The sequence below is a fragment of the Oncorhynchus tshawytscha genome, linkage group LG16 (genome assembly GCF_018296145.1).
Source record: "Oncorhynchus tshawytscha isolate Ot180627B linkage group LG16, Otsh_v2.0, whole genome shotgun sequence".
In the NCBI taxonomy this organism is placed as follows: Eukaryota; Metazoa; Chordata; class Actinopteri; order Salmoniformes; family Salmonidae; genus Oncorhynchus; species Oncorhynchus tshawytscha.
In genome coordinates this window covers 11,190,532-11,207,165 of record NC_056444.1, presented here as the reverse complement: position 1 = coordinate 11,207,165, position 16,634 = coordinate 11,190,532, and the positions used below count along the sequence as shown (strand labels likewise).

At 42.2% G+C, this 16,634-nt stretch overlaps 1 protein-coding gene across 1 annotated transcript; it reads left to right on the top strand.

The window, feature by feature from the left end:
- The first annotated feature begins 2,895 nt into the window (after nucleotides 1–2,895).
- Nucleotides 2,896–16,142, top strand: LOC112215313 (metallophosphoesterase 1). Its single transcript, XM_024374241.2, has 9 exons — nucleotides 2,896–3,551; nucleotides 4,305–4,413; nucleotides 5,852–5,955; nucleotides 6,163–6,243; nucleotides 6,414–6,522; nucleotides 6,882–6,962; nucleotides 12,632–12,754; nucleotides 14,047–14,187; nucleotides 15,164–16,142. The coding sequence occupies exons 1-9, from the start codon at nucleotides 3,316–3,318 to the stop codon at nucleotides 15,344–15,346; spliced, it is 1,167 nt and encodes a 388-aa protein (XP_024230009.1). The 5' UTR covers nucleotides 2,896–3,315; the 3' UTR covers nucleotides 15,347–16,142.
- The last annotated feature ends 492 nt before the right edge of the window (nucleotides 16,143–16,634 follow it).

The window sequence follows — 16,634 nt, the reverse complement described above, 5'->3', positions numbered from 1 at the left end:
TTCATCCACCCCAATATCTACACCACAATTTTGCCTTTGGCTTAGACCTTACTTTACATCTGAGGTTTTTGTGTTGTGTCTGCCATCAGTTGACACAACATACTTTTGAAAACAGGGTGGGTGTCATTTCAATCATAGAAATATAATTCATAGAATGGACTTATTTCTTCAGACCACTACAATTTAGCTGCTATACCATTTACATTTTTTATTGAATTGACATTTTTACTTCTAATTACTACCACAAAGAAGACTGCTGGTCCACCCACCATCGAATATCAACTTAAATTGTTATGTCTGTTCTATGATCTATATTTCTATGATTTCAATAGGTTTCATATAGAGGATTGACATTATAATTTAAAACAGTTATTCCCATTCAAGTCAACCTTCTCTGATGTGTGGCCCTCCAACCATCTTTGTGGTACCATTTTGAAAGTTAACATTACAATTTCATACATTTTTTACACCCACCTTGTATTCAATAATGTGTTGTGTTTTAACCGATGGCGGGCACAACGCATATACATGATGTAAAATAGTGTCTAAGCAACAAAGTATGCGAGTATGAAAAGAATCGGAGTTTATGAGTTTTTAGATCAAATCAAATTGTATGTCACATGCGCCAATACAACGGTGAAATGCTTACTTACAAGCCCTTAACCAACAACGAGGTTAAGAAAAAGACCTAAAAAATAAGAAATAAAAGTAACAAATAATTCAAGAGCATCAGTAAAATAACAATAGTGAGGCTATTATATACAGGGGGTACCGGTAGAGAGTCAGTGTGAGGGGGCACCGGTTAGTTGAGGTAATTGAGGTAATATGTACATGTAGAGAGAGTTATGAAAGTGACTATGCATATATAATAACAGAGAATAGCAGCAGCGTAAAGGGGGTTCAATGCATATAGTCTAGGTAGCCATTTGATTAGCTGTTCAGAAGTCTTATGGCCTGGGGGTAGAAGCTATTTAGGAGCCTCTTGGACCTAGACTTGGTGCTACGGTACCGCTTTAGCAGAGAGAACAGGCTATGACTAGGGTGACTGGAGTCTTTGACAATTTTTAAGGCCTTCCTCTGACACCGCCTGGTATAGAGGTCCTAGATGGCAGAAAGTTTAGCCCCGGTGATGTACTGGGCCGTACGCACTACCCTCTGTAGTGCCTTGCGGTCAGTGGCCAAGCAGTTGCCATACCAGGCAGTGATGCAACCCGTCAGGATGCTCTCGATGGTGCAGCTGTAGAACCTTTTGAGGATCTGAGGACCCATGGCAAATTTGTTCAGTCTTCTGAGGGGGAATAGGTTTTATCGTGCCCTCTTCATGACTGTCTTGGTGTGCTTGGACCATGTCAGTTTGTTGGTGATGTGGACACCAAGGAACTTGAAGCTCTCAACCTGCTCCACTACAGCCCCGTCGATGAGAATGGGGGCGTGCTCGGTCCTCCTTTTCCTGTAGTCCACAATCATCTCCTTTGTCTTGATCACGTTGATGGAGAGGTTGTTGTCCTGGTACCACATGGCCAGGTCTCTGACCTCCTCCCTATAGGCTGTCTCGTCGTTGTCAGTGATCAGGTTGTGTCATCGGCAAACTTAATGATGGTGTTGGAGTCGTGAACGGCCGTGCAGTCATGAGTGACCAGGGAGTACAGGAGGGGACTGAGCATGCACCCCCAAGGGACCCCCGTGTCGAGGATCAGCGTGACATATGTGTTGTTACCAACCCTTACCACCTGGGGGGGTGGCCCGTCAGGAAGTCCAAGATCCAGTTGCAGAGGGAGGTGTTTAGTCCCAGGCTCCTTAGCTTAGTGATGAGCTTTGAGGGCACTATGGTGTTGAACGCTGAGCTGTAGTCAATGAATAGCATTCTCACATAGGTGTTCCTTTTGTCCAGGTGTGAAAGGGCAGTGTGGAGTACAAAAGAGGTTGCATCATCTGTGGATCTGTTCAAGCGGTATGCAAATTGGAGTGGGTCTAGGGTTTCAGGGATAATGGTGTTGATGTGAGACATGACCAGCTATTCAAGCACTTCATGGCTACAGACATGAGGGCTACGGGTCGGTAGTCTTGTAGGCAGGTTACCTTAGTGTCGTTAAAGGTCGATGTGAAAGGTTAAAAATGACATAATAATACAAAATAAATCTTCAATTATAAATGAATTTCACAACCCTGTTTGTAAGCTTTTAAATGATATCAATCTGAACCTTTTATTTTTTTTTATCACCAAAAAAGTCACTTTCTGAGCACTTCTACAATGGGTAAATATCTATCAAAAGGAGTACTCTCAAAAACAGATTGAATTCAACTGGATTTAGTTACCCGTTCAGTACATTTCATCACATGGATAGAATAGATATTCGAATTTAGATGTGTGGATGGTTGACAAATACAAACTTTATACTGTTGCCATCAAAACAATGTAGCTAGTCACAAGTCAATTAAAATGCACGTGAAAAAAGTGACACATACAGTACCAGTCAGGCTTGTATAATTACGAATCTGATCCATCTCTGATTAACATTGTGGTTCGTCCTGCCCAGTAGTTTAACAACAAGTCAAACGGGGTTGCGTTCAGTACGACAGAACGGTATGCAACGTTGAATTCAACGAAAACGGTAGACCTACTGTATTGAACGACCAGTTGAAAAACGTTGAAATTGTGGTGGATCAGAGTGTAGTTATCATATGGTGTGCTGCACGAGTTTTGCGATTTCAGATGGTCACACCTATGTTTACCAGGCCACACACACACACCAAACGGGCGCAAAAGTATGCTACCTAAAAGGCTTTCGAAGAAAGTACCGCACCGTTTTTTTGAGGACCATTTTGTGGAAACGTGTGGTTCAGTGTAAACGTTAACGCGAACTGAACGCACTCCAGCACACACACACACACACACACACACACACACACTCTCTCTCTCTCTCTCTCTCTCTTTCTTTCACATGCTCAAACTGCATCGCGCTTAATGCCATACACTAGTTTTGAGGACTTTGTAGCCAAATTAATCAATAATTGCAGTCAAATATTGATATATACAAAGTACTTTGCTACCAACAATTATTCAGCCTCCGCATTCTCTTGACTAGACATCCCACGCGAGTCATATTTGGAAGATTGCTGTCGCATGACAATCCTAAAGGACCAAAAACTATTGATACAGACGAATATGCGTATTTTTTTAGGCAGGGCATGGGTCCTCTGTACAATTCTTAAGCCGTTACGTTTATCTAGGGCAAGTTATTTTCAATGATTTAGCAGGATTTAGTTCGCCTTGTCCAGCAGTGACTGGAACAGATTGCTATTTCGTTTTTAGAAATGCACGGACTGAGTTGCAAATGTAAATGGGGCCTTACTTTCACTCTGTTCTTATCTGTCATTTGCGTGTTTATCTTCTGTGAATATTTGATATATTACCCTGCAATTTTGCGTTGTTCGTGGCCGAAGTTGAATAGAGACAGCGGCAAGGGAGTCCCCCCGCTTCGCGCTTTGTTTCTGTCGGATACCCACCTCCTTGGCGCAATAAAGGGACACTGGTTCGACAAACTGCGAAGGTAGGCATTAAACTCCTATTCCAATTTCATTGCTTGTGCGTATTTGATAAGTTATCATATTAATAAAAAAAATAGTTTATTTTTGTGTGTTTTACATCCCTGTAGGACTGTCATTTGTTGAATGTGTGCATTTTCAAACCTTTGATCAAAACTGTAATTTGCATCTCATATCAGATGTACAAAAAAATAAAATCTGAAAACAATGAACAGAAACAGACAGTACAAGTCCCTCCAAACACGTCCATAAATCATGGAAAGTGGGAGCTTTTTTTTTTTAGGACAGGAATAGAATTAATCCTCTTAGATGTCTCAAATTAATATCAGATCATATGAAATCCCCATGGCATCCAACTTCACCAGCTAGGGCACTAAACCGGATCACATCTTTGACTGCAGTGCTTCATGTTCACATGGTTCACAAAATGAGTTCTAGGGGTCAGTCTCAATAGGGTTTTTCATTGGGAGGATGCTACCAGGATTTATTAAATACATTATACAGCATGATGGACAAGAACACTTTCAATCAAAGGTGGTTGTATCTTGGTAGAGTTGGGTAGTCATGTCCAACAGATTATTATCAGGGCCAGGAGTATTTTCTTATGAGGCCTCATCAGGACAACTCTGGACTGTAATAGGCTATCGCTATAGTCAGGGCCCAGAGTTTTTCCTAGTGGTCCTTCCTTGTGGTCTTTCCACATGGTCAGGAAAACTCCCTGCCCTAATCATAATGTACTGTACATTCCTCCCTGATAGAGAATGGCAGATGGAGAGAGCTTTCCAGACAGCACTGGGGGTCCTACAGCCAGAGGTGGTCTTCATTTTGGGAGACATATTCGACGAGGGGAAATGGAGCTCCCCAAAGGTTAGTTGATGGGCACTGTCGGTTATCAGAAAGGATTTAAACAATAAAAAAAATATTTCACCTTTATGTAACCAGGTAGGCTAGTTGAGAACACCTTTATTTAACCAGGTAGGCTAGTTGAGAACACCTTTATTTAACCAGGTAGGCTAGTTGAGAACACCTTTATTTAACCAGGTAGGCTAGTTGAGAACAAGTTCTCATTTGCAACTGCGACCTGGCCAAGATAAAGCATAGCAGTGTGAACAGACAACACAGAGTTACACATGGAGTAAACAATTAACAAGTCAATAACACAGTAGAAAAAAAAGGGGAATCTATATACATTGTGTGCAAAAGGCATGAGGAGGTAGGCGAATAATTACAATTTTGCAGATTAACACTGGAGTGATAGATGGTCATGTACAGGTAGAGATATTGGTGTGCAAAAGAGCAGATAAGTAAATAAATAAAAACAGTATGGGGATGAGGTAGGTAAAAATGGGTGGGCTATTTACCGATAGACTATGTACAGCTGCAGCGATCGGTTAGCTGCTCAGATAGCAGATGTTTGAAGTTGGTGAGGGAGATAAAAGTCTCCAACTTCAGCGATTTTTGCAATTCGTTCCAGTCACAGGCAGCAGAGAACTGGAACAAAAGGCGGCCAAATGAGGTGTTGGCTTTAGGGATGATCAGTGAGATACACCTGCTGGAGCGCGTGGTACGGATGGGTGTTGCCATCGTGACCAGTGAACTGAGATAAGGCAGAGCTTTACCTAGCATGGACTTGTAGATGATTTGGAGCCAGTGGGTCTGGCGACGGATATGTAGCAAGGGCCAGCCGACTAGAGCATACAAGTCACAGTGGTGGGTGGTATAAGGTGCTTTAGTGACAAAACGGATGGCACTGTGATAAACTGCATCCAGTTTGCTGAGTAGAGTGTTGGAAGCAATTTTGTAGATGACATCGCCGAAGTCGAGGATCGGTAGGATAGTCAGTTTTACTAGGGTAAGTTTGGCGGCGTGAGTGGCGGTGTGTGTGGATAGACCACACACACCGCCAACAGCTCGACTACTCAGGATATGTGATAATAACATCATCTGTTGGCACACAAGGGGATGTGTGTGTGTGTGTGCGTGGATTTGAGCATTGGCCGTTCCAATTTCATTTTCCTTGATTTGATTTGATTGTCCTTGAGTTGTGACTAACCTCCACCAGTTGTGCTTTAGTAGAAACACAGACAGTGAATGGGAGTAGGTGTTTGGGAGTTCATTACATTTATTATGAGGAATGGTATGATGTAACCTAAATGTAACTGAGGGAGGAATTAAATAACAGTAGTACACACCCTACTGTAACACCCTACTGTGTCTAGTGCTAGGAGGGGTTGAGGCAGATGTTGATACCCCAGCTCAAACTGTTCCTCTGTGACCATCTGAATATGCACCTTGTGTTCTTCAGGACTGGGAGGACGACGTCCGCCGCTTTACGCAAATCTTCCGACATCCCAGAGACGTGGAGCTTATAGCCCTCATTGGTAACCATGACATCGGCTTCCATCATGAGTAAGTTAAGTTCAGAAGTCTCACTGTTAAATGGAGGCTACCAAGAACATGTCGACAACGTTGTTCTCTCTATTCTCAACTAGTTCCGTTAACAATAGGGAGTTATGTTGTCTGTAGTTGGTGTGCGTTAGTAGGCCCTAGCCCTGTGCTTGTGCTCACTTTCTCTTGACATAACATTATTATTATTATTTTTAAATCTTTGAACAGAATGAGCTGGTACAAACTTGAACGCTTCGAGAGGGTGTTCAATGTCACCTCTGCCCGGATCGTAACCAACAAGGGAGTCAAGTAGGTCACTTTACTGTAAATAGCGTCATCTAACCTTGTCTCAAAATTATGCATGTAAACAGTTTAACAATATGTTGTTTGTGGTTAGTCACGTTGATGTGTAGCTTAGCTCCAATCCTTGTACCATCATTAATGTGTGTGTGTGTGTGTGTGTGTGTGTTCCCACAAAGTTTTGTACTGGTGAACAGTATGGCCATGCATGGAGACCGCTGCCCCATCTGCGAGCATGTGGAAAACGAGCTGTACAGCCTCTCTCAGGCACTCAACTGTTCAGTGCTGGTGATCTTAATCGCAACCATCATCCTCAACAATGCCACACACACAAACACACAAACAAAATGGGGGTTATTGGGATTTGGAAAGAAGCAAGAGATTTGAGCATTGACAAAAAAATACGTATTTCTCTCCCGAGTGCAATCAAGAGTCACCATATGGCTTTTGCATGTTACTCAGCGCCAACAATATGTGAGTCAAATGTTTTGAGTTTAATCCCAGACTTTATTCAGTAACATCCCCAGAAATGTATTTTTGAAACGTGGTAAGCATTATGTTGTCACGAAAGAGGAAGGATTGTCAACATTATGTTACTCCCATTGCTAATGTGAAAGTAGATTGTAATGATATTGTGGATTTCACAGAGCCACCGGTCAAGCAGCATGAGAACATACTGTCAGGAGGATATGCAGAAGTTTCCCCGCTCATTACCTATCATTCTACAGGTACGGTTTAGTGTGTGTGCGCGTGCTTGCGAAGTGACTGAGACTACTTTAGTTAATTATAGGTCCTTGCGGTGTCATTGTACACTGAGTGTACAACATATAGGAACACATTCCTAAATTTGAGTTCAATTTGTTGTGGGCATGGACTACAAGGTGTTGAAAGCATCCAACAGGGATGCTGGCCAATGTTGACTCCAATGCTTCCAATAGTTGTGTCAAGTGGGCTGGATGTCCTTAGGGTAGTGGAGCATTCTTGATACACACAAGAAACTGTTGAGGGTTGAAGCGAGCAGTGTTGCAGTTCTTTACACACACAAACGGGTGCGCTTGGCACCTACTACCGTACCCCAGTCAAAGGCACTTACATATTTTGTCTTGCCTATTCACCCTCTGAATGGCACACATACACAGTCCATTTATTAATTGTCTCAAGGCTTAAAAAAGCCTTGTTTAACCTGTCTCCTCTCCTTCATCTAGGGGCGGCAGGGTAGCCTAGTGGTTAGAGCGTTGGACTAGTAACCAGAAGGTTACAACCGAGCTGACAAGGTACAAATCTGTCGTTCTGCCCCTGAACAGGCAGTTAACCCACTGTTCCTAGGCCGTCATTGAAAATAAGAATTTGTTGTTAACTGACTTGCCTAGTTAAATAAAGGTAAAATAAATCTACACTGATTGAAGTGGATTTAACAAGTAAGGGATCATAGCTTTGGTATTTTGTATTTTATTAGGCTCCCCATTAGCTGTTGCAAAAGCAGCAGCTACTCTTCCTGGGGTCCACACACAACATGACATAATACAGAACATTAATAGACAAGAACAGCTCAAGGACAGAACTACATACATTTCTTTTAAAGGAACACGTAGCCTACATATCAATACATACACACACTATCTAGGTCAAATAGGGGAGAGGCGTTGTGAGGTGTTGCTTTATATGTTTTTTTTAAACCAGGTTTGCTGTTTATTTGAGCAATATGAGATTGAAGGAAGTTCCATGCAATAAGGACTCTATATAATACTGTTCGCTTTCTTGAATTTGTTCTGGATTTGGGGACTGTGGGGACTGCATGTCTGGTGGGGTGTGTGTGTGTCAGAGATATGAGTAAGTTGACTATGCAAACAATTTGGGATTTTCAACACAATGTTTCTTATAAAAAGAAGTGATGCAGTCAGTCTCTCCTCAACTCTTAGCCAAGAGAGACTGGCATAGTATTAATATTAGCCCTCTGATTACAATGAAGAGCAAGACATGCCGCTCTGTTCTGGGCCAGCTACAGCTTAACTAGGTCTTTCCTTGCAGCACTGGACCACACAATTCGACAATAATCAAGATTGGACAAAACTAGAGCCTGGAGGGCTTGCTTTTTGGAGTGTGGTGTCAAAAAAGCAGAGCATCTCTTGATTACAAACAGACCTCTCCTCATCTTTACAACAATTGAATCTATATGTTTTGACCATGACAGTTTACAATCGAAGGTAACACCAAGTAATTTACTCTCCCCAACTTGTTCAACAGCCACAACATTCATTACCAGATTCAGCTGAGATCTAGAACTTATTGAATGATTTGTACCAAATACAATGCTCTAGTTTTAGAGATGTTCAGGACCAGTTTATTACTGGCCACCCATTCCAAAACAGGTTGCAACTCTTTAAGTGTTTCTGTGACTTCATTAGCTGTGGTTGCTGATGGGTATATGGTTGAATCATCAGCATACATGGACACACATTCTTTGTTTAATGCCAGTGGCAGGTCATTGGTAAAAATAGAAAAGAGGGCCTAGAGAGCTGCCCTGCGGTACACCACACTTGACATTTTTTACATTAGAGAAGCTTCCATTAAAGAAAACCATTTGAGTTATATTAGATAGACAGCTCTGAATCCAAGATATGGCAGAAGTTGAAAAGCCATAACACATATGTTTTTTCAACAACAGGTTATGGTCAATAATATCAAAGGCTGCACTGAAATCTAACAGTACAGCTCCCACAATCTTCTTATCAATTTCTTTCAACCAATCATCAGTCATTTGTGTCAGTGCAGTACATGTTGAGTGCCCTTCTCTATAAGCATGCTGAAAGTCTGTTGTGAATTTGTTTACAGAGAAATAGCATTGTATTTGGTCATACACAATTTCTTCCAACAGTTTGCTAAGAGCTGGCAGCAAGCTGATAGGTTGGCTGTTTGAACCAGTAAAGGCAGCTTTACCACTCTTGGGTTGCGGAATGACTTTGCTTCCACCCAGGCCTGAGGACAAAGACTTGCCTCAAGGCTCAGATTAAAGATATGACAGATAGGCGTGGCTACAGAGTCAGCTACCATCCTCAGTAGCTTTCCCTCTAAGTTGTCAATGCCAGGAGATTTGTAATTTATTGATAGAAAACAATTATTTTTCCACCTCTCCCATAATAACTTTACAGAACTTGCAATGCTTTTTTAATGCATGAATACAGCTCACTGTTCGTTGTTGGCATTTCCTGCCTAAGTTTGCCCACTTTGCCAATTAAGTAATCATTGAAATATTTGGCAACATCAAGTGGTTTTGTGATTCGATGAAAGATGGAGTTGAATATGTCTTTCTGCCCATAATTTCATATAAAGTACTCCATTGATCTTAGCTTCATAATGCAGTTTCTTCTTCTTTTTGTTGAGTTTAGTCACATAATTTCTCAATTTACAGTAAATCAGCCAGTCAGATGTGCAGCCAGACTTATTAGCCACTCCTTTTGCCCCATCTCTTTCAACCATACAGTTTTCCAATTCGTTATCAATCCATGGAGCCTTAACAGTTCTAACAGTCAGTTTCTTAACAGGTGCATGTTTATCAATAATTGGAAGAAGCAATTTCATAAATTCATCAAGTGCAGCGTCTGGATGCTCCTCATTAATCGCATCAGACAAATATTTTGAACATGAGTCACGGAAAAATATTTTTGTATGATCTCTTATACACTATTTTAGGCCCAGCTTTTGGAACTTTGGCTTTCCTGGATATAGCCACTATATTGAGATCACTGCATCCAATGGGTACGGATACAGCTTTAGAACAAAGTTCTACAGAATTAGTAAAAATGTCATCGATACATGTAGATACTCTTGTTCCTGTAGTGTTTGTAAACACCTTAGTAGGTTGATTAATAATCTGAACAAGATTACAGGCACTGGTTACAGTAAGAATCTTCCTCTTGAGCGGACAACTTGATGAAAACCAGTTAATATTCAGGTCCCCAAGAAAGTAGACCTCTTTGTTTACATCACATACACTATCAAGCATTTCACACATATTATTTAGTTACTGAATTAATTATCTAAGTGAGTCTCATAAATGGCTAATATATGAATGTTATCTGATATTAGCAAGTTATTGATTTTATGAACCTTATTTCTAAGGCTACATATATTAATATGGGCTATTTTCAACACTTTCCTGGGTAGCTTATCACTTAGACATAATACTGAAAAGAGCAAGCAAAGCAAGAGAACAAAATATACATTCAGCAATCCATTAATCAATTGTTGTGTGTGCTGCAGGGTTGAACCTACGAACCCATAGGCTTGGCTCTCATCCCCTCCAGGCTTCTGGGAAGGAGGGTGGACAATGAGCCTCTCATAGCAGATGTAAGCAATGTCCCCACACGCTCTGGCAGCTTCTATGGCTGGGATCAGTTCTTTCCTCTTCTGGCGCACAGCTTCAGGATAATCCTCATTGAGGAAGATATATGTTCCTCTCAAGTTCTTGGCTCTTTCCAGAACAGCTACCTTGTCCTTGAACCTCATGAACTTGAACACTATCGGTCAGGGCCTGTCACATAAGCCGGTTGTGGGCTTTCCAGTCCTGTGGGCACGTTCCAACTCAATCTTCCTGTGGTCCATCTTCAATTTCTCAAAGATCATTTCCCTCACTTTGTCTTCAGACTCCATCCATGTCTCATGTGGAGATTCTGCAATTCCATCCACAACCATGTTGTTCCACCTTGACTGTCCCCCGATGTATCTGTCATTGTTATCATGGCCTCACACACAGATCTGATGTCCTCTCTCAATGACTTACAGATTGCTGTCATCTTGCCGTTCTCCTGTTTCAACTCATTGAGCTGACCGTGGGAGAACTGCAAACTGTTCTTCAGGTCCTGGACCTCTCTGGTCAGGTCATCCATTCTTTTATTAGTAGAATCCACCAATATTTGGACAAAACACTTGAAGCTATTTTCTTGTTGTTGTAACAACTGCTTGTAGAACTATTTTTGTTTGTTTAAAAGATCCTTCACGTGTGAGAGAGACACCACTGTCCTCAACGGTACTCCCGCAAGGTGTGGTCTTTGTCATGGTAGCTAGTAAAGTAGTTTACGTTGTTACTCCTCACAGTTCCAGACAGGACAGGTCACAGGGAAGATTGAAAACAACAAACCCGGGACAATCTGCGGTCCCAGCCACAATGACTAACCACGTCGCGGGCTGCGTTCAAGCCCTCAAGAAAACACCGCTACCTTGATATGCAGCTAGCTAGCAGCTAGGCTAGTTGAGGACTTGGATTAGCTAACACAACGTGCCATTGGAACACAGGAGTGATGGTTGCTGATAGTGGGCCTCTACACCTATGTAGATATTACATAAAAAATCTGCTGTTTCCAGCTACAAGAGTCATTTACAACATTAACAATGTCTGCACTGTATTTTGGATCAATTTGATGTTATTTTAATGGACAAAATAATGTGCTTTTCTTTCAAAAACAAGGACATTTCTAAGTGACCCAAACTTTTGAATGGTAGTGTATGTCTAGTATATAATTCTGTGAAGTTATAATAGCATAAACCTGTTCCAGTTCACATCATCTCATGATGCTCAGCATTTCAAGCCATGCGCCATCAATGTGTACCCCTCTCTCTTGCTCTCTCCCCACTGGTGAAATTTCTCACGCCTGCACTTACCTGATCAATCAAACATGTAAACTAGGGTTCCAAAGCAAGCTTCTCTATCCGTGCTAATGAGTTGAGTAAATATAATGATAATTTTTTAAATAGCGATGTTGATTTCACAGGTATTTTTAGTACAAAACATTAATAACACCTGCTCTTTCCATGACATAGACTGACCAGGTGAAAATGATGATCCTTTATTGATGTCACTTGAAGATAGATTTTTTTTTAAAGCCTCTCTCCTGTAACTATTCCCCAGGTTGTTGCTGTAAATAAGAATGTGTTCTCAGTCAACTAACCTGGTAAAATAAGAGTTCAAATAAATTTGAGACATGGATTGTGTATGTGTGCCATCCCGAGGGTGAATGGGCAGGACAAAAGATTTAAGTGCCTTTTGAATGGGGTATGGTAGTAGGTGCCAGCCAAACCGGTTAGTGTCAAGAACTGCAATGCTGCTGGGTTTCACGCTCAACAGTTTCATGTGTGTTACAAGAATGGTCCACCACCCACAGGACATCCAGCCAACTTGATACAACTGTGGGAAGCATTGGCATCAACATGAGCCAGCATCCCCGTGGAACGCTTTCAACACCATGTAGAGTCCATGCCCTGACGAATTGAGGCTGTTCTGGGGGGGAGGGTGGGGTTATTGGTTAGTTGCAAATGAAATCCATATTGTGTATAGCCTACCTATTATACAAAAACACCTAGCATTGTTCACTTACAGTATGTTATGTACTTCTGTCGGAAGCACTACCCTTTGTACCGACCTAACGATGCAGAGTGCACTGGGCAGGACGCCGCCTCTCCTGAAGAGCGACACCAGGTGTTCCATGAGCGCTATGACGTGCTATCCCAGGAGGCTTCTCAAAGGGTGAGCTTACACACACACTCAGTCATATAACTAACACCTGGGGTGCATCTCATTGTCTAAAGTGGCCTCCTCTTCTTGCTTGCACCTGTTTTATTTTATTCAGATCGTGCAGATGAAGGAAAGGAGACAAGGAGAGGAAGCCACTTTAGACTATTGAGATACAGCCCTAGGGCTCATTCTGAAGAGTGCATCATTCTGACTGAAAACCATAACAAATGTTGGGTCTTCTTCAGCCTTGTTCACACTGCATGCCTTAATGCTCATATCAGTTTTGTTTGTTCAGTTTGTTTTGGACAACTAACTGTACAAACAGCAAGTTACAAGTGACCAAATTGTGTGTGTTCAGACAGCAGTCATGTGATGACAAGGCTACACTAGTTGTCATAGTCCCGAGGGGGGTGAGTGCAGTGGTCTAGACTGATTGGTGGTGGTACTTGTGCTTCCTATCACTCAGTTCTGTAGCAAGCTTTTGAATGTTCAAAATCATAGTGGTAAGAACACTTTTAAAGCCTCAAAGGATAAGATGATCCAACTTTCAAAACGAGTCCTTTTTGGCTAGCCACAGCAGTCCACTAGCTAGCTAGCCAGCCACAGCAGTCCACTAGCTAGCTAGCCAGCCACAGCAGTCCACTAGCTAGCTAGCCAGCCACAGCAGTCCACTAGCTAGCTAGCCAGCCACAGCAGTCCACTAGTAGCTAGCCAGCCACAGCAGTCCACTAGCTAGCCAGCCACAGCAGTCCACTTACTAGCCAGCCACAGCAGTCCACTAGCCAGCCAGCCAGCCACAGCCAGCCCAGCAGTTACTAGCCAGCCACAGCAGTCCACTTACTAGCCAGCCACAGCAGTCCACTAACTAGCTGGCTAGGTAGCTGTTTAGCTTTCTAGCACATTCACTCATTTGTTTCTAAACAATTAACAAGCTAGTTGGCTATCACGTCAACAGTTGACTAAAGGTTAAATAAATAAAAAACCATTAAAAACAGAGTAGCTAGCAAGCAACAAGATACCAACTAACAGTCTAAAACCACTTGATGACAAATAAATCAGATTTGACCGTTCAGACACAAGTCGCATGGCCAGGAATCAAATGTGTATGACTTCAAACCACTTAAGACGCTGGTTTGAAATGTGGCTAGAAATATCTGATTCCATGTGTTTTTTTGGCTGTTCATACCACAGGAAAAATAAATAAATAAATACGATTTGAGTCAGTTCAAACAGCCAATGTGAACACGGCTTTAGAGGCATGTGATTACAGAAATATGATGGATTCTTTTGGTCCCACTTTGCAGTTACTTTGGTGGTTCCAGCCCCGTCTTATCCTGAGTGGCCACACCCACAGTGCCTGTAAGGTGGTCCACGACAACAAGCACCCAGAGATCAGCGTTCCTTCCTTCAGCTGGAGAAACCGCAACAACCCCAGCTTCATCCTGGTAACTAATTAACTACACTAAATGAAAATATTAACACAACATGTAAAGTCCCATGTTTCATAAGCTGAAATAAAACATCTCAGAAATTGTCCATATGCACACAAAAAAAAACATATTTCTCTCAAATGTTGTGCACATCCCTATTAGTGAGCATTTATCCTAATCGGTGGGGGTATAGGCAGGCATAACCTACGGAAAATGAACACAATTGCATTTTATCAATGGATATTTGAATACACAGATACCGTGACGAGAACCCGATGCCTGTTGTCGTGCCATTCATCCACCGCCATCATTGTTCTTTTTTTAACCTTTATTTAACCAGGCAAGTCAGTTAAGAACAAATTCTTATTTACAATGACGGCCTAGGAACAGTGGGTTAACTGCCTTGTTCAGGGGCAGAATGATAGATTTTTACCTTGTCAGCTCGGGGATTCGATCCACCAACCTTTCAGTTACTGGCCCAATGCTCCAACCACTAGGCTACCTGCTGCCCCCATGTCACAAGGATCTGTACACAATTCCTGGATGCTGAAAATGTCCCAATTCTTCCATGGCCTGCATATTCACCAGGCATGCCACCCATTGAGCAAGTTTGGGATGCTCTGGATTGACGTGTACAACAGCGCGTTCCAGTTCCCACCAATATCCAGCAACTTTGCACAGCCATTGTAGAGAGGGAAAAAATGTCAGTCAACAATCAACAGCCTGATCAACCCGATGCAAAGGAATGTGTCGTGCTGCATGAGGCAAATGGTGGTCACACCAGATACTGACCGGTTTTCTGATCCACACCCCTAGCTTTTTGTTTAAGTGACCATCAGATGCCTATCTGTATTCCCCAGTCACATTTCCTCATATGAACTGTAACTCTTCTTTGAAATTGTTGCATGTTACATTTATATTTTTGTTCAGTCTCAGGGTTGGGGTCAATTCCATTTTAAATGAAAGTTTACCTCTCTCCCGCTCTCTCCAGGGCACCTTCTCTCCCACGGACTTCCAGTTGGCCAAGTGCTTCCTGCCAGAGGAGAGCAGCGTGGTGGCCATCTACTGTTCCACAGCCATGGTCGTCTTCCTCCTGCTCTTGGCCCACCTACATCTCACCAAGACCTCCATGCTCCTGGCCACCAATCTTATGGGCAAGCACAAGGGCTTCTGACATTTTCCCCTAGATCGTACAGTTTGCTTGGCGGGCCGCTTTAAAAAAAAGTCCCCTGAAGTAAAGTGTGACTGAAACCAATAGAGGGTGAAATGTTCTAGGTGAATGGCAAGAGATAGGCCCTATGATTACCTGTCAAAGTAACTGTATGAGGACATCTGTGTGACCTGTCACCTTTGATGCCCTCAGGCCCCATGTTCCAAAGACTCCTGTGTAGACACTCCTGACATAGAACCCAACATCACCTTTTACAGGGAGGGCCTGGGACCTGACATAGAACCTAAAAGCACCTTTTACAGGGAGGGCCTGGGTCCTGACATAGAACCCAACAGCACCTTCTACATGGAGGGTCTGGGTCCTGACATAGAACCCAACAGCACCTTTTACAGGGAGGGCCTGGGTCCTGACATAGAACCCAACAGCACCTTCTACAGGGAGGGTCTGGGTCCTGACATAGAACACAACAGCACCTTTTACAGGGAGGGCCTGGGTCACTCTGGGATAGTTTTTACTGATCAATTACGTGCCCTGAGATTTTATCCCTCGTTTCCCTTTTTAAATTATTGGCAACTTGAATGTTTTTATATTTTTATCTCTGATATACTGGTGAATAAGCTATGGCAGGGCCATCTTTGAGCTTTTTAAACGTGACCTGGATGAAAACAGTTGAGGGAAGATGGTGACACTGGTTTTCTTGTAACTGTAATTTATGCATATACAAAGTGTACATAATCTGTCATATTTTCCCGCATATTCAGTTTAGACAACCCCCCCCCCCCAAAAAAAGTATTCTGATGTGCCTCTTTATTAAAATAAAAATATTTTTCCGTATTCCATAAAGGCCTGACACAAACGTATCACTCCTGCCTCCTCGCTCTCAGAATAGACTTGCACATTGAAAGCTGCCGTTCGGTGTAAAGAACAGCCCATCTAACTGGGTTCACACCTGTGGCAATGTGAAGGGCTCTCCATGTCCATGACCGACTTGATCACTACTTTCTCCTCTCATTCTATATAAGTTGATGCCTATGCATGTGTATGCATACATACGTTCTAGACATTCATAAATATGTATACGCATAGGCACACACATTACTATGTATAATTGTACATATAGATTTATAGAATATATGTATATCTTTATAAATGTATATGTACATATATATTAATATAAAATGTATATGTACAATGTACATATACAATGCATGAGTGCATGTGTGTATATGTTTTACAGTACATGCATGCTTCGAAGCACACACACACACATTTACTGGCACGCGTATGTATA